Source organism: Drosophila rhopaloa, unplaced genomic scaffold, assembly GCF_018152115.1.
Source record: "Drosophila rhopaloa isolate 14029-0021.01 unplaced genomic scaffold, ASM1815211v1 contig_3, whole genome shotgun sequence".
In the NCBI taxonomy this organism is placed as follows: Eukaryota; Metazoa; Arthropoda; class Insecta; order Diptera; family Drosophilidae; genus Drosophila; species Drosophila rhopaloa.
The window spans coordinates 6,625,402-6,648,225 of NW_025335123.1; the positions used below are offsets into that span (position 1 = coordinate 6,625,402).

Below are 22,824 nucleotides of genomic sequence, written 5' to 3' on the forward strand. Positions count from 1 at the left end.
TTATCATTTGATTTATCAAAAAAGTTATTTTATTCTATAATATAAATCTAATATTTCTGATAGATTGCTTAAAATTATGATCCATGGATAACGGTTATGCAATTTTTGTTTCATTAATAAAAAACCTTTATTTTAAATTAGAGAAAGACCATAGTTGGCAAACAATTATTATAACCTTCTTGGGTTAAAGCTAGAATTGGCTAGAAAATATCAACAGCACACAGCTTATCGATGATTTGGTCGATATTTCGTGTGCCCGTACTCGGTAACCCATCGAATGGCAAAACCAGTATGACCGCATCTAAGGTCACAACAAACGCCTCATCTCGTATTGGTAAAAAGAAAATTAAGGAAATGCAGCAGCAGCAGTTGCGCTAATTGTTGATGCCCACCTGCGTTAGCAAGGACCTTAGGACGCGAAACAGCCATGGCAACGGAACAACCGCACCCGCACCCGCAGTTGGATCTGGGTTCGGGTCAGGAGTCGGAAAGTCAGCCGGCGGGGAGCAAATTTTTGACCCTGCACACCATGGACGCGGAGCGCGTCTGTCGCGTTTGCCTGAAGGATGCATCGCTGGGCGGGGAGCTGCACTTCATCTTCGAGGAGGCGCCCGTCGAGGAGGGCGCCAATCTGGCCCGCATCCTAGACGAGTGCACGCTGCACCAGTGCCAGCGGCACGACGGGATGCCCCCGCACATGTGTGGCTCTTGCGTGGAGGCGGCACGCCACGCCTATCGCTTTAAGCGGCACGCAGAGCGTTCATACTGCTCGTTGGTAGCCCTGCTGGGCCGGTCGCCCCAGCTGAAGGCCCGCGGTGCCGAGGCGGGCAGTCAGACGGATCAGGTGGCGCTGCTGCCCTGCGAGATGTGCCACGACCAGTTCCTTAACAGCCTGGAGCTGCGCCTTCACCGCAACCAGGTTCACAGGACGACCAAGGAGGGCGCTGCCACTGGCACAAGCACGGAGGCCAATCAGGTCGAGGAATTCAAGTGCAAGTTTTGCCCCCAGCATTTTCCGCATCTCCGACAGCTGCGCAGCCATTTGGCGCGGAGCCACGAGCAAACCGCTCGACTTCAGTGTGCCCATTGCCAGCGCACCTTTAGCCGCCGGGATCATTTGCTGCGCCACATGCGAAACCAACACCGGGGCCTAGAGGAGGACCTCCTGCGCACCTGGCCTGCGGCGGATGAAAACACCATGCAGAGCGACGGCGGGGATGAGCTGGTCTCCGCCGAGGTGCTGCTCAACGAGGAGTGCAATACGAATCCCATCTCCAGCAACGAGGAAGAGGACGAAGACGCCAACGGGGCCAATCAAACGCTGTGGCTGCACATCAAGCCAGAGCCCTGTCTTGAGGCGGAGGAAGTTGATCTGGCCATGCAGCTGAAGCTCGACAAAAAGCGTCGGCGGAGGGAGAAGGCGGAACCTCAAGCCGAGAGCTCCATTGATGGGACTGTGAAAAGTAAGTGTTCTATGCAGGGTCGGGGAGACGGTCCCATGCAACAACCTAAATCTAATCCTTTGCACATCTTTCAGATGAGCCCATTGCCATCAGCATTAAGGAGGAGAGCCACCTTGTGGGCAGCGAGGACGAGGCACCAATGGGAGTGGAAGATTTCATGAAGCTACATGTCAGCGGAGAACTGCCCCTCAGCGATGATGACGATCATTTTGAGGAGTTCATCGACGAAGACAGTGACCTGGATGAGGATGAGGAGGACGACGAGGACGGAGGTGAAGACGACGATGGGGAATTCCGGCTTAAGGAGGAGCCGCTGGACGGCGAGAAACAGCCGAAGAGGTCCAAGTCAGGCAGGCGTCGGCGACGAAACAAGCAGAGCGAGCCTAATCCTGAAAACCGTTGTGAAGTGTGCCAGCGCACCTTCTCGCGTCATTGCCACCTGCTGCGCCACAAGCTGTCGCACCTGGAGAAGAAGCCCCACAACTGCCCACACTGCCCCAAGGCTTTCGCGCGCAGCGACCACCTCAAGGCGCATGTGCAGAGCCTGCACAGCAACAAGGAGCACAAGTGCGGACTTTGCGAGGCCGCCTTTTCGCGGCTGGACTCCTTGGAGCGTCACAAGGTCAGCAAGCATAATGGCGAGGGTCTAGAACCGGGCAGCGAGCTTAAGCTGCAGCTGGCGGAGCATACCTGCGAGTACTGCTCCAAGCGCTTCTCCAGCAAGACCTACCTGCGCAAGCACACCCTGCTGCACACCGACTTCCTGTACGCCTGCAAGACCTGCGAGGAGACATTCCGCGAGCGAGCGCAGCTTAGGGAGCACGAAAAGACCCACACCGGACAGCGAAACTTCCTCTGCTGCATCTGCGGCGACAGCTTTGCCCGCAACGACTACCTGCGCGTGCACATGCGACGCCACAACGGCGAGAAGCCCTACAAGTGCCGCTACTGTGTTAAGGCCTTCCCCCGCGCCACCGATCTCAAGGTCCACGAGCGGTAAGAGATGTCCTAATCATAGTTCAAGTTTGGGTTTTAACGTGGGGATTGAAAGCTATATGCCTGGAAGTGCAGTGCAGAAGCTAATAGAGCCTCATAAAAATTATGCGGGCACAAAACGATTTTATATTATGGGTAATCGGAGCCACCATATTTAATGTTGTATAGTGCTTTGCGGTATTTCAAATCAATTAAATACTTGAGTTGTATGTAGTTGTAATTTGAAGAGTAATCGGCACTGATTTATGATCTTTTCCTTTATGCTGTTTTCCCTATTAAATTCCATTTTTCAAAAAAACTTCGTAGAATCACGACTTGTTCAGCTCAGACAGTATTTTCCTTAAATTCCCACAATAAGTAGTGTAAGCCAGTAATTCTTAAGCTTAATGCAATTAATAATTATTAAACTCTGGTTTGCAAATAGTTAAGTTTGAAGATTTCTATACTTTGTAGCTAGGTCAATTTAGATTATAAAACATAGCTTTAAACGTACTCCAATTATATAGTAGAAAACTATTTGTTTACAATGTATTATTGACTCATAAAAAGTTCTGTATTTTATATGATATTCTAAGACTTATTTTATAATGTTCCCCAATTGGTGTCCTTTAATTACAGGTACCACACGGGAACCAAGCCGAACCTGTGCAATACCTGCGGCAAGAGCTTCCACCGGGCTTACAACCTGACCATTCACATGCGCACGCACACCGGCGAACGGCCGTACAAGTGCGACCAGTGCCCCAAGAGCTTCACCCAGAGCAACGACCTCAAGGCGCACATCCGGCGGCATACGGGCGAGCGGTACAAGTGTCCTCACTGCGACGCCTACTTCCTGCAGCTGTACAACATGCGGAACCACTGTTTGAGCGCCCACAACAAGCACATCGAGACGAAGACGGGGCGTCTTCAGCGGACGGGCCTGCTGGACGATGGCGGCCAGTCGCATCTGACCACCGTGGTCATGCCGCCGGCGCGATACCAGCCTGGAGTGGATCCCCTGATGGCGGCGGCGGCTGCTGTTGGGGCTGAAAGCTCATCATCGACCACCGTCATCCATTCACCAGGGACGTACAATGCCACATCCTCCGGACTGGCTCCGGAGTCGGCGTCCGCCGCTCCAGCCAGCACTCTGGATGGAGCCAGTTTTGCACCAACGGCGGTGAATGCGGCGGCTCCTTTTGGCGCCTTCAACTTTCCCCCGGCTGTTATGGGTAAGTTCTGCTCTTAAATCAAATAAAAATGTAACAATTTCAACAACAAAACTGGTGGTATTCCACACACCGTGTTACAGTTTCATTGTTACGACTTGTTCTATATATTAAAGAAAAAAACGAGAACGGAAGCTAACTGTTTCAAGAGATTTATCCCAACTGATATAAAAAAAACATCTAAAAAACAATCAAATTTAGAAAATTTCACCCTATTATAGCATAGAAGCTATATGATAGTCTTTCGATCCAAGATTTTTTAATTTGATCAGTATATATAAAAAAAAAGATTTGGAATGCTTTATGTTTTACACTGCGCAAATAAACTGCATATAACCATTTGGCCAGTATGGCAGAAATATAACAGCTATAGGATATTGTCATCCCATTTTGATCAATCTCAAGGTATTGGTCAGAAATGGGAAAAAAACTAAAACATTAAGTAAACAAATTCTTCAAAACATCTAATTTTATGCGGTCATCATGGCAGATATAGTATAGACATCCGATTACCAACGTTTTCAAACTTTATCTGCGTACTTATAAACTAAGCTCGCAAATGGTATACAAATATACGGGCAAACGGACATCGCTAAATCAACTTAAAGATTTAATAATATCGTTTTCTATAGATACATTATAAAAAAAATATTAATATAGTTATACAATAGCATATTTAAACTAATTAGTTAACTATTTTTTGCTAAGAATAGTATATAGAATTTATAAAAAAACTGGTCTTTAATTATCATATTTTTAGGCCTTTAGTAAAAACTATGTAATTTTTATGATACCAAATTCTAACACTTTAATTTAGTGAATACAATAGTGAATATTTACCATAATCATTGGCCCACCTTGATAGTAACACGTTCAGAATGTCGTCCTCCTTGTCTAACCTATCTCCGTCTCTTTTGGTTTCAGCGCATCTCATGTACAACCATGGAGGAAGCAGTCAGCACAGCCAGAGCGGCAGCGACACGGGCAAATAGCCATCGCCTTGGTCGAATTCTATGCTGCACTGCGTGCTCCTGCTCCTGAGGACACTGCACCTCATCCCGAACACACAACTATTCCAGTGTAGTCTTAAGCTTCCCTGTGTACATAGCCGGCGGAATGGAGAGGAGGAGTCACCGCCACCGACTCCAGTCTGGCCAATCGAAGGGTACATCACAAGCGCGGGCATCACCCATGCCGGCCGTTTTAATGTGTTAATATGTATTTAATAGTCGAATAAGAACTGCTTACATCTTAATGCGCAATGTAGGCGGTTGGAACGTTTTTATAAAGCTTACATCAGTGCGCATGTATATTAAAGTAAAAATCGCTCCCATCCCCTTTAACATGATTAGTTGATGAGTAAATAAATCCTGAAAGCATAGTGAAAGTAGTTCTTTTGTTGTTTTTCATTATGATCAAACAATTGGTTAATAAGAATAACATGTACGAAAGCAGCAATTATTAATACCATTCAAACTTTAGAATTTATAAAAAGGAATTGATTGAATTTGATTATACAAAAACCATACGTTGTTCGTAAATACGTTATAAGGTCTAATGCGTCACATCCAATGAATTACAAACATAATAATGCGCTTTGCAAGAATATAATAAATTCATGCCATTAATGTGCATCAAATATACCAAGGAAAAACAACATATTCTCGTGGTCAAGCAAACACACATAATTTTTATTTTGAAAACGTAAAACACAAGATATAAAGAAAAACATTAAGAAACGCAGCTGTGAAGGGTAGTAGGTACGTGTTAATTTTAAGTTAATCTCCAGTGAAACTAGAAATGTCGCCGCGGCTGCACCACCATTAGGCTCTCCCGTGGAGTCGGCAGATTGGCATTGACCTCCGGGAGCTCCTCCTCCATCGCTGGCCGCTGGAGGCCGTGGCGATTCCGTGGCACGGCCATCTGGTGGCGCTTGCGCGGCAGCATCGATGAGCGATTGGTCGGTTGGAATTCGTCATAGCTCACTCCTTGCTCGGTATTCTCGTCCGTTGTGTAGTCTGTGTCATTTGGTGGGTCCTGGTCCGTGGACTTGGTGCGGGGCTTTTTGCTTGAGCGCGTACCAATGCTGCGCCTGCCCATTCCGCCGCTGCGTCGCAGTGTGTTGTCCAGCACCCGCACTCGCTTTAGCGGCGACTTGGTGGGCTTCACCTGGTTATGTTGGGCGCCGGCGAGCAAGCGGTGGGTCGGCGTCTTCATGGAGTTCAGCGTGTTCATTAAGCTGCGCTTGGCGTTCGGCGTCTTGGGGCCCGTCTGCAGGTTGGATGGATTCAGGCGTTTGTGCAGGTTGCCCGTGCTTTTGGTAACGTTCAGCGGGCGCAGGTGCTGCTGCGAGGGCGTCTTGCGCAGCGACATAGTGGAGCTGGAGAAGGTCGACATGTTGCGCAGAGTGCGCGGCGTGCGAGGAGCCGTTGATCCCGGAGCGGGTGGCGGCATATTCTTGTTGGCTGACGCCGGAGCCTTCTTGCGGGCCGACTGTTGCTGCTTGGCCTGGCGAAGGCGCTCCCAGTCGGCGGCCATCAGCTCGAGAATGTTTTCGCCGTGCACTAGGAAGGCCGTGTTCTCCTGGGCCTCGTATGCATGCACCAGTTCCGTGATCTGCTGCTCAATCTTGGGCAATTTGGACGATATGGCCTTGCGCTCTTTCTCCTCTTTGAGCAACTGGCCACCGCGGTTGTTGAAGCGATTGGGCTCGCTGGCTTTGGCCTCCAGGGCCTCCATGCGCGCCCAGAGCTCAGCCCGACTCTTATACAGGTCGAATATGTCTTTGTTGTTGTTATAGAAGGTCTTTAGGTCGTCCAGTTCCAGTTCGTGCAATTCCATTAGATCCTCATTGTACCAGTCGTTGTAGTAGTTGGAGAACCGCTTGCGCTCCTGCGGACTCTTCAGTGTGAGATCCCACCACTCCTTGATCTCGATGCGCAGCTGCTCGATGAAGGTCTTAAGGTTCTGTCGGCGCAGGGCCTGGCAGCGCTGCAGCTCCTCCCGCAGGATATCGTAGGTGCGCTGGTTATAGGACGTTGAATCACGCACGCGACGCATGGCGTACTCGTCCGTCTCCTGGAGTCGCTCCCAGAGAACGCGGATCTTGTCGCGCATCTCGTCGATGCACTTGCGCAGTTCCTTCACCTGTTCGTCGAAGGACTTCTGCATATGGCGCAGCCGCTCAAAGGCCTCTGGCGTGAGGCAATGGTCAACCTGGTTGAGCAGACGCTCCTCGGAGTCTGTCTGGGGAAGGCAACCCAGCAGCTTCATGTCGTGCTTGATGCTCTGGCGAAGCTGGTCCATCTCCTTAAGGCGCAGCACTCGCTGATCGCGTAGCTGCTCGAGGCGATCGCGGAAGGCGTCCATTTCCTCAGGCAGGGGCAGTGGATCGGCCAGCAGGGGCTGTGGAAGCTCGCCCAGCTCCTCGCAGAGCTGCTCCTGCTGCAGGAGTAGCTCGCATATTTCTGCCCGACGCCTGCCCAGCTCCTCGCGCAGATGGTCGATGCTCTTGTCCAGTTTCAACTGCCAGATGACCAGCGGCATGTCGTCGGGCCGGTTGCCGATGTCCACAGGCTCGTGGAGCAGACGCGTCAGGTCGGAGGCCTCCGCCCGTAAGGCGTCTATGTCGCCGCGGATCGCCTGCTGCTTCTCGCGGGATTCATTCAACAGATCCGTAAAGAAGCTGTGAGTGTGGTCTTTCAGCCGGTGGAGGAACTCGTCGCAGGTCTTGGGCTCGAACAAGTGCGACCACATCGCGTGCAGCTGGTCCACGTGCTCGCCCGTCATCTCCACGATCTGGGCCTTCACCGCGGTAGCACTCGGAGTATTCATGATTTCGGTTTTTTTGAAATTCTCGGAAAATGCTTGTTTTTTGTCAATAGTGTTCACTTGGAGCCGTCTCTATTTGTAAGCATTGTCTGTCTGACGAATTTCCAAACGTGCCGTTTTAAAATTGAATTTTCTTTCAAAGGTGTACGCAACTGGACGGGGAATGTGGATGTGGGTTTATTTAGAGTGCATCGCTGCACGAAACTAAGTACTGAATGAATGACAATGACGCCAGAAATTTCGGTAAATTTAAACTGAAATGGCGGCCGAAAATGTTGCCACCCTGTTTCGAACCAGTGTTACCATGTGGTGCCAGACTAAAATACCAAAACCAGGGCTGAATCGTACCTTATAATGTATCCACACTATTCGACACTGAAAAAAAGTTTTTAAGAAAAACCAGCAAAATTAATTTTTCCTCTTACTCTATAAAAGCGCTGCCAATTTATAGGAAAAATGAATATTGATATATTAATATACGATAATATTAATATTTACGATATTAACGACGACTTTATCTTATAACTTTCATAAAATCGAGCGGTAAATTTATAAAGTAATATGGCAACTGAGAATTAGTTTGTTGTTTGTATAATAAATACGCATATATGTAAGTCAATGTATATGATGTTTATCAAAAACAAAACTGTCCAAAATAATAACCGAAATAAAACCATTTAAAAATACATATATACATATTTATTATGATACAATTTAGAGGACAAATAAATAGTCAGGTAGGTAAAATAGCTTAGTTTTGTAAAGCACACAAAGTTTGAAAATGATTTAGCCATTGATTATAAGTATATCGAATTATCATTTCATTACAAAATGTAAGCTTTAGAAATACAGGTAGAGATAAAACACAGATTAGTTGCCGATTTCGATTGCAATTATGTAGATGTGATTAGAGTATGCTCCCAAAGTTGCCTGCTAATAGGCCGAGTACGCCTCCAGGTCGCCGCTGTCCTCGTTTTCGTTCTCCTCGCCGGACGGAGGCTGCACATTGACCTGGGGGATCGGACGATTCCTCTGGTGATTCCTGCTGCCGATGCTGGGCCTCCCGGATGGCTTGCCCCGGCGCACCGAGTACTCCAGCACTCGTACCTTCTTCTGTGGTGACTTTAGCAGCTTCTGACCATTTACTTCCAGGACTGGCTGGCACTCCAGCGACGTGATTAGATTTCGCTTGGCCGCAGCTGGCAGCTGTCCGCTGCTCTTGTCGTTGTTTGGATGCCGCCTCTTTTGCAGATTCCCCGTGCTCTTGGTACCAACACTCGAGTTCACCTTTGACGGGGTCTTCTTCAATGAGGACGACGATCCGTGCACGCCCCTGTTGGCTTTCAGCGTATTTGGCGTAAGAGGCGCTAAAGGCGGCTTCATTTTGCTGGCCGTCGTGTTCGCGTCCTTTTTGTGGGCGGATGGCTGCCTCTTGGACTGACTGTGGCGCTCCCAGTCCATCGACATTACCTCCAGTATGTCCTCGCCGTTCACCAGGAACGGAGTGTTGGCCTGGGCCATGTAGACCTTAACCAGCTCTGTGATTTGCTGATCGATCTTGGGCAGACGGGTCATCATGGCCTTGCGCTCCTTCTCCTCCTTGAGCAGCTGTCCTCCGCGATTGTTAAATCGATTCGGGTCGTTCGCCTTGGCCTCCAGTGCCTCCATGCGCGACCACAGATCCGCACGATTGGCATACAGATCAAAGATCTTTTTATTGCTGTTGTAGTAGTTCCTCAGTTGGTCCAACTCCTTTTCATGTAGCTCCAGAACATCTTCGTTCTGGTTATCACAGTAGTAGCCGGCGAAGCGCTTCCGCTCCTGTGGACTCTTCAATGTGAGATCCCACCACTCTTCGATCTCGATGCGCAGCTGCTCGATGAAGGTCTTGAGGTTCTTGCGCCGCATGGCCTGGCAGCGCTCCAACTCTTCTCGCAGGATGTCGAAGGTGCGCTGGTTATACGACGTGGATTCCTGCACCCGACGCATGGCAAATTCGTCTGTGAGCTTTAGTCGCTGCCAGAGAAGATCTATCTTGCAGCGCATTTGGTCGATCCGCTCGTGCATCTCCTTCACCTGGTCGGCGTACTCCGTGTGCATGAGGCGCAGCCGCTCGAAGTCCTCCGGCGTCAGGAACTGGTTCTTCCGGTCCAGATTCAGCAGCCGCTCTTCGGTGTTTGTTTGGACATGAAGTTCGAGTAGCTTCATGTTGTGCTTGATGCTCTGGCGCAGCTGGTGTATCTCGTTCAGTCGCTCCTCTCGCTGATGGCGGAGCTGTTCCAGGTGATCTCGAAAGGAGTCCATTTCCTCGGGCATAGGCAGGGGATCGACTAGCAGTGGCTGCGGTACTTCGCCCAGCTCCTCGCAGAGACGCTCCTGGTGCTGGATGAGTTCACGTATCTCCGCCTGTCGCCTGGCCAGCTCCTCGCGCAGATGATTAATCCTGTTGTCCAGCTTTAGCTGCCAGATGACCAGCGACATTTCCTGCGGCCGTTCACCCAAGTTTAAGTTCTCGTGAAGCAGGCGCGTCAGGTCAGTGGCCTCCGCCTGCAGACCTGCTATTTCACCAATAATCCCTTGCTCCTTCTCGTACGACTCGCTGAGGAGATCCGTGTAGAAGTTGAGCGCGTGATCCTGCAACCTGATCAGGTACTCCTCGCAGGTTTGCGGTTCGAACATGCGAGACCACATCTCGTGCAGCTCGTCCACGTGTTTGCCCGTCATCGCCAGAATCTTCGCCTTGTGCTCGGTGAAAATCATTTTTACGGCTTTATAGCTCTCATGGGACAAGTTCAGTTTAAAAAACAAAATATTAAATTCGAATTAGAAAGATGGACGCCAAGTGACTTGCACTGCACCGGTTAATTTCAAACTGTACTTTTAGTGTTGTACGCACTGGCGATCTAGTGTTGAGAAATGGCTGTTGGTGCTGCCATATCGTCGAATTTTCAAATAAAAATAAAAGAAAGATTTCAATATCATTCTTGTTGGAGGGATTTAAGAAGATGCCTTACTGGAATGTTTTGGTTTTTATGTTTTTGGTTTTTAATTTAAAAAATATTTAGAATCATGGATTAAAAATTATTTAAATGTAAAAGGAGGTTTGCTATTATTGTGTTAATGCTGTAAAGTGTACAGTTTAAACTTAGTTGAAACCCCCTTTATTTATTTTATGAATCTTTTAGAATATTTAAGCTGCAGAAAAGTACTATGAATGTGTATTAATAGGAGACAATGAAAATATTACAAATAAATGTTACACTTTACACACTTAAACCTTGTTTTAGGTCCCATGGGCTATTCTATTATTATAATGTTAGGATATGCTGGAAGCAATATTTCCAGATATTCAAAGGTATTTTTTACTTCTACCTTTTCTTGGCTTAAGCTGCTTTGCGTTTGAAGACCCGTGGCGTCCATGTGGTGGACAGCTATTGTTATAGCTATTGTTGCAATCAGAGCGAGATGGAAGGATGAAACTTGAGTAACTGCATCATTTGACTTGCGGTCGTTGCGGTTTGGTTCAGTAGGGTTATATAAACGGGTCACAATCGGGGCGGTTCCGTAGTGTGCAATGGAACAGCCTAGAGCGAAGCAGCAGGAGGTGGAGCAGGAGGAAAAGCAGGAGGAGGAACAGGAAGTAAAGCAAGAGGAGAAACAGGAAGAGAATCAGGAGGAGAGGCAGAAGGAGGAGCCGGAGGAGAGGCAGGAGGAGGAGCCGGAGGAGAGGCAGGAGGAGGAGCCGGAGGAGGAGGAGAATCAGGAGAAACAACTCGAGGAGGAACAGGAACAGGCTGAGCATCAGAGAGAGGAACTTATAGAAGAGGAAACAGATCAAGAGAAGGAGCTGGAGGAACATCTGGGAAATAAACCAGAGGATGATCAGAAGCCACTTGAACGAGAAGTGGAGGATATCTCAAAGATATGTAAGGAGGAGGAGAAGCAAGCGGAAGAAATGTATGATGGACTAGAGAATTTGAAAGATCAAAATTCAGAGGAAGATCAGGTATTGAAAGATTTAAAGGAAGAGAACTGTCAACAGGGAAGTATTGATGCGGAACCCATTAGAAAATATCCAGGTGGGGAAGAAGAACTGGAGGAACAACCCAAAGAAATAGGAGAGTTAGATAAAAATCCCCCAGAACCAGAGAAAGTGCCTGGAGATCTGCCATTAGAGAAAGAAGATAAGGTGGAAGAAAATATGATGGAGGAGGTACTAAATCTGGAAGATCAGTCAATCCAAGATGTTCTGGAGAGTGATGGTGGGTGTTTAAAAAAGATTGAAAATGTTCTAGAAAATCCGGAGAACAAAGAACAGTTAAATAAGAGTCTTGAAGATCTAGCGGAGGAAGAATTACAAAGGGCGCAAGCTGCAGATAAAGATTTGACAGGAGAATGCTCTCAGGACTCACTACCGGACCCAATTGGGGGTCACACCCAAAATGAGTTACGGGAGGAGCAGAATAGGGAGAATCTGGACAGGATTGAGCACCAACTAGAAAATACACCTGAAAAGAATGAAGCAGATGTTACTACCCCAGAAGAGGACCTTCCCAATGAGCAGGTTACCCAGTTCCTGCGGCACCTGGTCACCCAACTGTGGCCTGAACTCAGAGCCAATCCTGAGCTCCGTTTGAATAGAGCCAGTGCCAAGGGTGACAACTATTTGGGCGTGGTGTGGCGCCTCCAGGTGGCCTCTGAATCAAAACGCAGTCTGGTGGTGAAGCTTCCGCCGCAGAACCGCGTGCGTCGCAAGCAATTCTTCGCACGTCCGTGTTTCCTGCGGGAAACGGCAGCCTACGAGGTCTTCCTGCCGCTGGCTGAGATGATCCAGAAGAAGTGGAAGATCCCCGGGGAGGATAGCTTTCGACAGCACGCCCGCTGTCTTGGCACACGGCAGGACGAGCCCAACGAGTGCATCGTGCTGGAGGATCTTTCTTGCGCCGGGTTTTCCCTCCACGATCGCTTTTCGGACCTGTCCGTCGAACATGTGCGTCAGGTAATCCGATCCTATGCCAAATTACACGCAATTTCTCTGGCTGGAAAGCGTCAGTTTCCTGAAAGGATGCTAAAACTCCAGCAGCTGGTGGACATCTTTGAGCAGCGACGTGAGGATCATGCTTTGGGTGTCTACTTCGAGAACCTAAAGGGAAGCGCACTTTCTTCGCTACTTTCGCCCGAGGATGATTCCTACAGAGTTCGACTGCAGGATTACTTCGCCAGGGGATCATACTTTGAGCTGCTGCTTCCTTTGGTCAGCGGATCCAATTGCGAACCCTTCGCTGTCATCTGTCATGGCGATTGCTGGAACAACAACATCCTATACAAGCGAGCCGAACGGGGAGAGCTGGAGGATGTGCGTCTGATCGACTGGCAACTGATGCGATATGCCTCCCCGGTCACCGATTTATCCTATTTCCTCTTCACCTGCACCTCGAGAGGATTTAGGCAGCGGTACTTCAAAGATATGCTAGAGGACTACTATGAGGAGTTAGGGCAGCATCTTAACAGGTATGAGACACTAAGTCAGAGATCATTGGCCCGAGTTCAACAAACCACCTTTTTTACAGATTGAACGAGCAGTCCGAGCAACTTTTGCCCCGCCCTGCCTTCGATGAGCAGGTGGCCACCAAAGCGGCAGTGGGCCTGCTTCTCGCCATGATGGTCCTACCCATCGTGACGATGCAAGGCCAGGATGTGCCCGACCTCCAAGCAATCAGCGAGCGAATAGAGGCTGGAGCCACCACGGATCTCCAGGGCGCCGGATTCCTGGGCGCCGGGAATGAGGCGACTTTTAAAAGGCGAATGCGAGAGGTGATCCTCGACTGTGTGGACTTTAACTACATCTAGGCAAGTTGGAGTTGGCATAAAAGCTCACCATGGGCTTCAGGCTTCTTCTTATGCTGTCGAAGCGCACAGTGCACAACGTCTCGTCAAGATTACACATGCGGGGATTGGAGTAGGACGAGGAAGGAGAGATACGTCTGTGCAGTCAGCGATTCTGAAAAGGATCAGGAGAGGAGGGTATCCTAATAATGAGTTACAATAAGCAACAATAAATGCTATAATCCAGAAGTTCATAAAGGGGTGACATATGTCATTTTTTATTCTTTTTGGGAAAACAATTTAAAATATCGCAGATACAAATCAATGAAAATGCTTAACGGAAAATAAATTGTAATTTTAAAATTCTGCAACTGGGATATATTTTCAATAAGTTCTTAAAAGAAAACACTTTTTTGGTGAACGTCATAACAGGTACAAGATTTATCTGATTTTAAAGAACTACGTTTTTTCTGCTAGTTATCCTTCTAATTAATTTATAAAACGTAGAATGCTAAACAAAATTTGCATACTTATTTTTATTATTTCAAACAAAAGTTTAAATTTATAAAAAAAATTATACTATTAAACTTAAAAATAACCAACATTTTCAACAATGTAATTATTAACACTCCATAGATTTGTTAATAATATAATAAATACCTTAATACTTCTGCCGATTGTTCTTGGTATTTTAACGTGTGTTTGAATTTAGGGGGAAAATACGGTTGTTCACGATTATTTGAAGGGAAAGCCGTTTCAAGATCTGGCAACACTAAGTGTAATGTTATTAATTAATCGATGGTTGCACGAACAATACCGATAGTTTCGAATAAGCATCGATTTTTGTTCCAACTTTACCCTCTACGGTCATACTGATTGCATCCCTCTAAAAAATTGTCAGCAAAACTGCGTGTGAAAAATACACAAAGTTTTCTTGTATCTTTCGTGCGCTATTATTCGAGTGAAAAAGCGCGCGTTACCGATCTACGTGCGACCCGAAAGTTGGCAAAATGTTGTAAAAATCGCTGTTCTACTTCCACTTCTCTAAATAACACACACAGGCACGCACACACGCGCGCGCCGCCGAGTGTCAACAGCTGCCCTGGCAAAATGTCGGACATTAAGTAAGTGGGTGGAAAAAAAGTGGGTGGCTGTGGCCCCAAAGTCCTTGCTGCGATCGGTTGCTGCGGGGATGGCGTGGGGGTAATGTGCTCGAGGGGGCCAAAATACCCTCGAAAGAATGGTCGCGGGGGAGGACTGCATGTGTATAACATTTTCGAGTTGTGTTTGTGTGGGTGTGCGTGTGAGTGAATGCCCCCGGCTGTATGTGTGTGGTTGCGAATGTGCGGCTGTGTGAGAGATTTTTTCAATGGGCCCCTCGAAGGAGAAAAGTCTTACATTGGTTTTATCCTTGTTTTTCCCGCAGCGATGACCTGCTCAACTATGAGCTGGGCGACGACATCGATGACCAGGCTTTGCTCGGAGCCGACGAGGATGAGTTGCTACTCTCGGACGAAGGTAAGCCCTCCTAGTTCTTCCCCCATAAGTCGATCGCCGTTTGATCTTGGTGTTCTGATTGTCCCATCTCCATAACAGAGCTCGAAAAAGATGTCACCAGCGAGGTGAAGCAGCAGATGCGCGCCGAGGCCGAGGAGTGGGCCCAGGAGCAGATTCGACAGCACGAGCGCAAGCACAAGGAGCAGTTGCAGGCAGGTACGGCTGCGGTAGCAGTTGCAGTTACACCAATGCCAGCAGCTCCAGCTGAGGCCGCTCCTCAAAAGGTTTACCCGGAGCCCACGACCTATACACCTGCCCCAGCTCCTGCCCCTGTCACAGCCGCTGTCCCCGGTACTGCAGTCATCCAGCCCACGGTAGCGAAACCTATTGAAATCCCTGCTGCCCCGGCAAAGACAGTGGATGAGCTGGGGGCAGCCACTCAAGGCACTACGAATGTGGATCCGCCAGTCCAGCAACCTAAAGAGGAGGCTTTGCCCGCTGATATTACAGAAAAAGAAGCTCCCCAAAACAATGGCAATGGCGAGGAGGCGGTTGAGAACTTGGGAAACCAGAGCGAGGGCGAGCAGGGCTTGGGCTTGTGCTCGCTGCTTGCCTCCTCCCAGGAGAGTCTGCCTAGTGCCAGCTCCACCTCCGTGATCTCAGAGCTGCCCGATCCACGCGAGGACGAAGAAGAGCGCGAGGAGCGCACCAACTACAAGACGGCCAGCGAGCGGGCCGACAACAATATGAGGCAGCAACAGGAACACGCACACATGTCGCCCTACCAGCACCAGCAGAGGCGACACCATGGCCATGGAGGTTGGTTCTGCACGAGACAACCACTTTTCATTCACTTAAGCTTATCTTTCTTAATTGCAGATAAGCCTCGCGTGGGCGGAGGTGGACGAATTATGCATGGCCGTCATCACCTGCTACGCAACCCCTCGCCAATGTTTGGCGTTCAGCAGCAGCAGCAGCGCATGGGCATGGCCGGAATGCAGCCCCCGCCTCAACGATACGCCATGCCGGGTAATGCTCCACCACCGCAGCACCTGGCTCTGATGAGCACGCCAGTGGGTGCTGCTTCCACCGCCGCCTGCCTCCTCCCCCTAACCGTTCCCGTGTCCCCGCTCACCCTGTCTATACCACAAGCCCATCCAAACCATCAAGCCCATCAACAACAACAGCAAACACTGAACAATCCGACATTCATTCCAATTCCAGGCCAGTACCCGCCAACTCAGCCACCCAACCAGTCACCACAACAAGCACCGACCAACACACAACAGCCATACAGCGCTCCCGCCTCTCCCCTCCACACTCCCACGCATTCGCACATGATGCACCACAGTCACAACCCGAATGGAGGCGTGCCGCCCCACCTGCTGCCGCATCCACATGAGCAGGTGCGTGTGGGTCTGCTGCAGCCACCGCCGATGGCGTATGCCCCTAATCCCGGCAGCTATCGCAACGGAGCACTCCTGGGTCCCGGACCGGTGCCTGGGCCGCATCAACAACACCAGTCGCCGCACCAGCAGCAGTCGGGCATGCGCCCTCCGCTTTACCGCAACACCCCGTCCTCCTACGGCTACGATCAGGGCCATCCGGCCCAGCATCCGCCGCAGTTCATGCGGCCGCACAACGGCTGGCGGCCGCAGAGCGACAATACACGCATGCAGCGTCCACCACTCCAGACCCTGCCATTACACATGATGCCCGGCGCCCCGCCAAACTTCGCCAACGGCATGGGGATACGGGGTCCGCCGCCCCAACAGTCACAGCAGCAGCAGCACCAACAGCCGGCGCCGCAGCAAACGGGGCATCCTTCACAGCAGCCCGGCAATTCCGGCCAGCAGCAACAGCCGCCGCAGCCAAATGGGCCGCCGCAGCAGCAGGGTTCGTCATCGGTGCCGCGGGTCAGCAAGGTGCTCATCAATCCGAATTTTAAGGGCGGAGTCGAGGCGGCCACCAACAAGTTCATAAAGGAGACCCACTTTATGCCCGCCATTAACAGCGAGGCCGAACTGCTGCGCCAGCAAGAAGAATTTATCAACAAGAACCGACAGTACTTTGAGAAGCGGCGCATGGAAAGATCGCCCCCGTCGGCGGGTTCCAACTCGGGAGCCGTCTCCTCTGGACAGGCAGGCGAGCGGAGACGAACCCGTAGCCGCAGTCGCTCACGTGGCCGCAGCTACTCCCCTGTAAAGCGAATGGAAAGGGAACGCGATCGGGAACGAGAGCGCGAGCGGGATCGGGAAAGGGAGCGGGATCGGGAGCGAGAACGTGAACGATATGGGGCTAACCGAGCGCCAGCGAACCGGGGATTCCGACGAGCATCCAGCCGGGACCGAGACGAGAATCGTGGCGGAGCGAGCGCAGGCAGTGCCCAAGGAGCGGGCGGAGGAGCATCCAGTGGTGCGGTGCCACCCAAGCGACGAAGGAGTGGTTCAGCCGGGGCAGGCACCGCCCGAAATCCGTTCTCCGGGGAGCCCCGCGGCCGGCCCTCAGAAACAGGCTGCCGCAGTATGGTAGGTTAACACCTATAAATCGTATTATATTATTTTTTAATTTATTTTGTCCTTGAACCCATTCCGGTTGCAGCCGAGTGACGAGGACGAAGAGACCCGAAACTACCGACTGGAGATCGAGAAGCAGAAGCAACTGCGTGAGAAGATCATGCGCGACAAGGAGCTGAAGCGTCGGCGCGCGGCCGAGGAGAAACTACACGAGGTAAGTCCTTTAATATACAAGTTATTACACTATTTCGATGCCCTTATAGTGGGTATGTACGTTAACTTGTCACTTAATTGATAACCGAAAAAGGGGTAGAAAATTGATTGCTTCAGGATTTTAATTTTAATTTTCTATCATGAATGGGACCCTTGTTTATAGGACGGATCTAAATTCTTAATTCATTGACAATTTACCATAAGCTACGAGGTAATGAAGTATCTTATAGGAGATCATAATTCTTCTTGTTTTCTTATTTTGTTAAATAATAAAAATGTGTAGAAAATATATGCGGCTAGGAGCAGTTTTTCATAAACGTCAATTCATTTTATTAGTTCATTATAACACCAAAAATACGGAGGATGGATATACTTATTTCAAGACATTCTGCTCTGACTTCTTCATTTACTTTATATATAAGACAGGAAGGTATTTTTTTTAACGCAAGGGCATTTGATCCTTCGGTTACCGAAGCCAGCCTTATTATTATGTAAGTAGTTAGCAATGCGTATCCAACAGAAACCACAAACAACCTAAACATTCTAGGATAAGCGCGCCGAGCATCACAATTCGCCAGCCCGCGACGACCAGGAGGCGGCCGCTGGACAAGGATCTGCCGTGTTGGCAGCTGCTGCGCAGAAACATCGGCCTGCCCAGCCACCTGGCGAACGCAAGGTGATCTCATTGAAGCGTCGCGATGACCAGGATGCGGGCAACATTCGCAACAGACAAGCGCCGTCGCAGTCCCAATCGCAGCCCAATGCTCAGGCAACACAAGGCCAGCAGCATCAGCAGCCGGCGCGCAAGCAACTGACGGCGGCAAAGATAGCGCCGGAGGCCAAGCGCAGTATAACCGAGCACCTGGCTCCCTCATCCAAGCAGCAGCAGCATCATCAGCAACAGCAGCAGGTGACTGCGGCGGTGCCGGCGAGAACGGTAGGGGGAAACGGTGGCGGAGCAGGAGCTGCGGCTGGGGGCACTCCGCCAAAGCCACGCGATATGCTCCGCCTAGGCACGCCCAGTGACGATGAAGTGGAGCTGGATTATGATGACGATGACCTGCTGCTGGACGAGGAGGATCGTTTGTTGGCCACACCGTCGCCTCCGCCGCAAAAGGCAAGCAGCAAGCGATCGGCCACGCCAGAGTTATTGGTAGTCAAGCGAAACCACAAGGTAATGCGCGGCGGCAGCTCGACATCAGCGCCCAGCTTTAGTTCCAGCCAGCGGCGGGTGGTGATAAAGCCCACCAGCAATGGCAGCAGCGGAGGAGATCAGCAGCAGTCATCGCACGGCGGCCGGCAGCGGGAAAGGAGACAGCGGGAGGAGAACGCACTGCAGCGGAAAAGTAGCGCAGGAGGAGGTGGAGGAGGCAGCAGCTCAGGAACTGGAGGAGGGATATTCGATCGACTGGAGAAGCGGCAGGCCTCCTCGGGAGGAAGCAGTGCTGGAGGCGGCGGGAGCAGCCACAAGCAGCGCTCCAAGGCGCCCGCCCGCATCGTACTCAAGCATGATTGATAAAAAGAAATAGTTTAAGCTAAACATTTTTATATCGATTATCTTTATTGTGGATAAAAGATTTACGACGTTGAGAAGGCGTAGAAGAGTAAGAAAAAACTTAAGCTTTAAGTTATAAAGTTGCAACTGGTTGATCTGTAGACTTGTATACCTAACGTCTATATAAATAGCGGCTTATATATATGTATATGTCATTGTCTTTGGTGAGTATGAGTACTGGTGTCTACACCGTACTCCATACGGTATACATATATATATCCATTTAGCTGTAAGTGTACAATTCTTATCAATGACTAAAACGTGCTTCGTTTTCTTAACCGCAATTTGTATTTAAATTTAGAATTAAGTGGGATGCTTAAAGCTTGACCTGGACAACAAAACAAATACCCCAATCATAACAACAACACTAGACCCAAAAATGCAGTTTTATGTGCTTGCAATGTAATCAATTCAAATATATTTACATAGCTATATATATTTATAAATACTTCAATTTAGTTTTAAGTGAGGGTCTTTTTTTTAGAATGGTTCTAAAAGATTTTGTTGAAGTAGAGAAAATTAAAAAAACACAAAAAGAATATAAACGCAAATGCTTCTGAGAAATTTACCTTGTATTGAAATGACCTTGACCCAGATATTTTTTATGAATTATTTTTTAAATTGTGCCCTGTTAATTGTACATGAATGTCTGTCCTATTGTGTTCTTTTATATAACTAATATTAACCATATACAAATCTATGTTTGTGAACTAGTTTAACAAATAAACTTGAAATATTGTAGCATATTACTTATATGTACACAAAAAGCAATACCATAATGGCCTGAGAAAACGCAGACACATAGAATGGTACCAATAATTGGAAATGCAGAAAGATCAAACCATACAATAGTATAGCGTATAAAATATGACACACCCCACATAACACACGGGCCAGTTCAAGAGTAATGAGCGAAAGAAATTTTCGAGGGTGTACCGCATTATTGATTCAAGAAAGATACTTTAGCTTTTAAGTAAATGTACATACCACACAATATTCGCTTAGTCACATTTATGTAAACGTACCACAGTCCCCTAAATGTACACATCGATCCCTATGAAAGCTGAGAACATTATCCGATCTAGAAAAACAGCCATAACTCCATTTAGATTATTCGCATCTGAAATAATGTGAAATGCCTAGGATAAAGAGATTGTTAAATTATTGCCACTCCTACTAAAAGATACATACTTAAATCCTCGAAAAATCTGCAACAATATTTGTAATTGGACAACAACATATATACCAAGCGTTGTACTTTGCAATTTTTTTCAGAGAATAATAATATCCAGGAACTCTAATTGTATTAATAAGCTCATTTATATGTTAATATGAGTCATTTGTATTGTAACAAAAGCGTAAGAGAAATAGATAAAGAAAAGGCCAAGGCCAGGCATAGGAATATAGCAAACCTATATGACATGATATGTACTAATACCGCTCTATTATAATCTAATTGAATCGAATCCCAATGCCCTAGCATCAGATTTGGTCCAAGCAAGTCCATACTTGAGCTTGACTTTGCATTAATGTAATTGTAACTTTTATTCACGTGACAACACAGATATATAAATTTAACTATTTATGTAACAAGGGTCCTAAAAACCTGTAATGCCTAAAACCTGTAATTGTTGAGGTTCGTAAAGCTAGAAAATGATAAGATTTAAATGGAAGCGCATAAAAAGTCGTATATGCATAGGTATACGTATAACTCTAGTAATCGTAATGATACACAATATGATAATATATGGACTAATAAAAAACAATTATACTACGTGCACACATACAAGCGTGCGGCAGCATAACTGTAAAACATCTAAAGTTATTCCAAGTGATTCTAGCTTTTTAAGAACTAAGTCGAAACAAACCGATCAAACCACAAACCGAACATTCGTAGTGGAATATACAAATAGCAAAAACTAATAACAAACAAAAATGATTCCAATCAGCAAATCCGAGTCTGTGATTATTTTTATATTATTCTTATTATTATGCATAAACTATATTACTATATAACAACTATCCATTATGACCCACTCCCTTAACATAATTTGTTTACCCACCAAACCTTTTTTATTTCATAATTTGTACACCTCAAAGACCACAACTAAAATCAAATATTAGAAATAAGTGCTAGATAAATCGGTTTGCAACCAGGCCAACACTCTATTCCCAGTCAGATTAAGAGGGAGTCATTTATGTGTGATATAAAGTACTGTAAAGTTGTCGGGGGTGGAATGGAGTGTGTGCACTGTTGTGATCAACGCCTATTAATGTATAAGTCCATTTTTTTTGGCACTAGACGCAATGCTGGGCCACACAACACCTAATATTCCTCGCATTTTCCCAGCTTAATTTTCAGTTCAAATCGCCAATACATTTTACCTATGTATGTGTATAGTTAAGAACGACTAGCAGAAATGCAAACACTATTCGATGTTAGTTATGTATACCTAGAAAGTTACTCTCTATGTGTGCACGAACCTACCCGTAAATATTTATTATAATTTTAAGCATTTTGAACGATATCTCTGTTTCTACACATACAAGCCTAAAGTTTTTGGTTTTGTTAGCCCTAGACAAATTGTTTGATTTTGTTATAGTTTGTAACTCAGTTCCCCCCATGCTTTCTGTTGTTTTTACCCAGCCAATATCACCTTATCCCCTCCCACCCACACTATGTCCATTAAACAAACTATTCACCATTTAAAACTAACCTATAAATGTCAACGGAACTTATTTCGATGGCAACGCAACTATCCCCCTCTCAGAATCACCCACTATCCCCCAATATTAGCGCCATCTCTTTCTCCTACGCGCTCTAGCGCTGCAATCGCTCTGTCTCACCTCGCACATGCATTAGAGCAGAGCAGAGAACTGATCCAGAGCAGAGTTGCACATACTATCTTAATTGTAATCATATATAAAACCTATACCTAATTTTCTTTCAGCACTATTCTTTGTACAAATCGAAAGAAAAAATTGACAAAAAGAACAAAACGAAAGATGAGAAAACGTACAAAAAAAAAATAATCAAATGAAACGAAAAGAATGAAAAAAAGAGTAAAATAAACAAAAAATTACAGAAAATAGTTAGATTAGGCGAGGTGCCATTTCAAGAGGGAAGCTCCGCGGGCAGCTCGCCAAAGAACTTTTGAAGAAGACTAAATAAACTGATATATACACGAATACATGATATATATAGCGACCCAGTCCTGTATATATTTGTATATGTATATTTTTTACAGCATTCAAATCGAAACTGTTTTTCAATTGGTTTGTGATCTGGGAAACGGGGGGTTACAAATTTGTACCAAAGTGCCTTGGCATTGTCTCGGGCAACGATTTATGCCTTGCCCACGCCTTGACTGGAGATTTATCGATATGTCATGCATCCAAGCACCCCTCTTCAGCCTCTTCCAATTATTCATTGTTTCGCTTTCAATCGAAATGAATGAGAACTGGAACTCATCATTGGAGATGTCGAATCTAGTTATTCATGAGACTCATCTAATCAATTGCAGCTCATTCATTTTGAGATCCGATCCTAATCCTAATTCGAAATGACCCCAAAGCCAACAATATTAAGTAGGCCTGTGGAAGCGTCTACTCAACAAAGTAGGCAATAGTAAATTAATGGCTTGTTGTTTTTTTGTGGCTTAAGTTAAGTTACCACTCTACTCGCAAGTAGCATGCAAATTGAATTACCATTGCCT

At 47.4% G+C, this 22,824-nt stretch overlaps 5 protein-coding genes across 6 annotated transcripts; 3 read left to right on the top strand and 2 right to left on the bottom strand.

The window, feature by feature from the left end:
* The first annotated feature begins 299 nt into the window (after positions 1–299).
* LOC108044238 (telomere zinc finger-associated protein) lies at positions 300–5,060 on the top strand. Its single transcript, XM_017123169.1, has 4 exons — positions 300–1,463; positions 1,538–2,459; positions 3,078–3,673; positions 4,595–5,060. The coding sequence occupies exons 1-4, from the start codon at positions 428–430 to the stop codon at positions 4,660–4,662; spliced, it is 2,622 nt and encodes an 873-aa protein (XP_016978658.1). The 5' UTR covers positions 300–427; the 3' UTR covers positions 4,663–5,060.
* A 271-nt stretch (positions 5,061–5,331) lies between these two features.
* On the bottom strand, positions 5,332–7,774 carry LOC108044240 (protein regulator of cytokinesis 1). Its single transcript, XM_017123170.2, has one exon. It carries the CDS (start codon positions 7,502–7,504, stop codon positions 5,465–5,467), a length of 2,040 nt encoding a protein of 679 aa, XP_016978659.1. The 5' UTR covers positions 7,505–7,774; the 3' UTR covers positions 5,332–5,464.
* Positions 7,775–8,185: 411 nt separating this feature from the next.
* On the bottom strand, positions 8,186–10,366 carry LOC108044234 (protein regulator of cytokinesis 1). Its single transcript, XM_017123159.1, has one exon. It carries the CDS (start codon positions 10,259–10,261, stop codon positions 8,435–8,437), a length of 1,827 nt encoding a protein of 608 aa, XP_016978648.1. The 5' UTR covers positions 10,262–10,366; the 3' UTR covers positions 8,186–8,434.
* Positions 10,367–11,106: 740 nt separating this feature from the next.
* Positions 11,107–13,581, top strand: LOC108044235. Its single transcript, XM_017123162.2, has 2 exons — positions 11,107–13,012; positions 13,072–13,581. The coding sequence occupies exons 1-2, from the start codon at positions 11,457–11,459 to the stop codon at positions 13,349–13,351; spliced, it is 1,836 nt and encodes a 611-aa protein (XP_016978651.1). The 5' UTR covers positions 11,107–11,456; the 3' UTR covers positions 13,352–13,581.
* A 635-nt stretch (positions 13,582–14,216) lies between these two features.
* Positions 14,217–22,364, top strand: LOC108044233 (RNA-binding protein 33). Of its 2 annotated transcripts, XM_017123157.2 has the most exons (7): positions 14,217–14,451; positions 14,754–14,845; positions 14,924–15,643; positions 15,704–15,853; positions 16,049–17,352; positions 17,426–17,554; positions 18,101–22,364. In XM_017123157.2, exons 1-7 carry the CDS (start codon positions 14,438–14,440, stop codon positions 19,067–19,069), a joined length of 3,378 nt encoding a protein of 1,125 aa, XP_016978646.1. In that variant the 5' UTR covers positions 14,217–14,437; the 3' UTR covers positions 19,070–22,364. The 2 variants fall into 2 exon arrangements, with proteins under 2 accessions (XP_016978646.1, XP_016978647.1); XM_017123158.2 differs by having other exon boundaries at positions 15,704–17,352.
* Positions 22,365–22,824: the final 460 nt, after the last annotated feature.

Excerpts from the sequence above, each read along its gene's own strand:
- LOC108044238 (XM_017123169.1), top strand. The coding sequence starts at position 428 with ATGGCAACGGAACAACCGCACCCGCACCCGCAGTTGGATCTGGGTTCG. Across the intron at positions 1,464-1,537 it reads CATTGATGGGACTGTGAAAA|ATGAGCCCATTGCCATCAGC; the intron begins GTAAGTGTTCTA and ends CACATCTTTCAG. Across the intron at positions 3,674-4,594 it reads CTTTCCCCCGGCTGTTATGG|CGCATCTCATGTACAACCAT; the intron begins GTAAGTTCTGCT and ends TTTTGGTTTCAG.
- LOC108044240 (XM_017123170.2), bottom strand. The coding sequence starts at position 7,504 with ATGAATACTCCGAGTGCTACCGCGGTGAAGGCCCAGATCGTGGAGATG.
- LOC108044234 (XM_017123159.1), bottom strand. The coding sequence starts at position 10,261 with ATGATTTTCACCGAGCACAAGGCGAAGATTCTGGCGATGACGGGCAAA.
- LOC108044235 (XM_017123162.2), top strand. The coding sequence starts at position 11,457 with ATGTATGATGGACTAGAGAATTTGAAAGATCAAAATTCAGAGGAAGAT. Across the intron at positions 13,013-13,071 it reads TTAGGGCAGCATCTTAACAG|ATTGAACGAGCAGTCCGAGC; the intron begins GTATGAGACACT and ends CCTTTTTTACAG.
- LOC108044233 (XM_017123158.2), top strand. Across the intron at positions 14,846-14,923 it reads GTTGCTACTCTCGGACGAAG|AGCTCGAAAAAGATGTCACC; the intron begins GTAAGCCCTCCT and ends TCTCCATAACAG. Across the intron at positions 17,353-17,425 it reads AAACAGGCTGCCGCAGTATG|CCGAGTGACGAGGACGAAGA; the intron begins GTAGGTTAACAC and ends TTCCGGTTGCAG.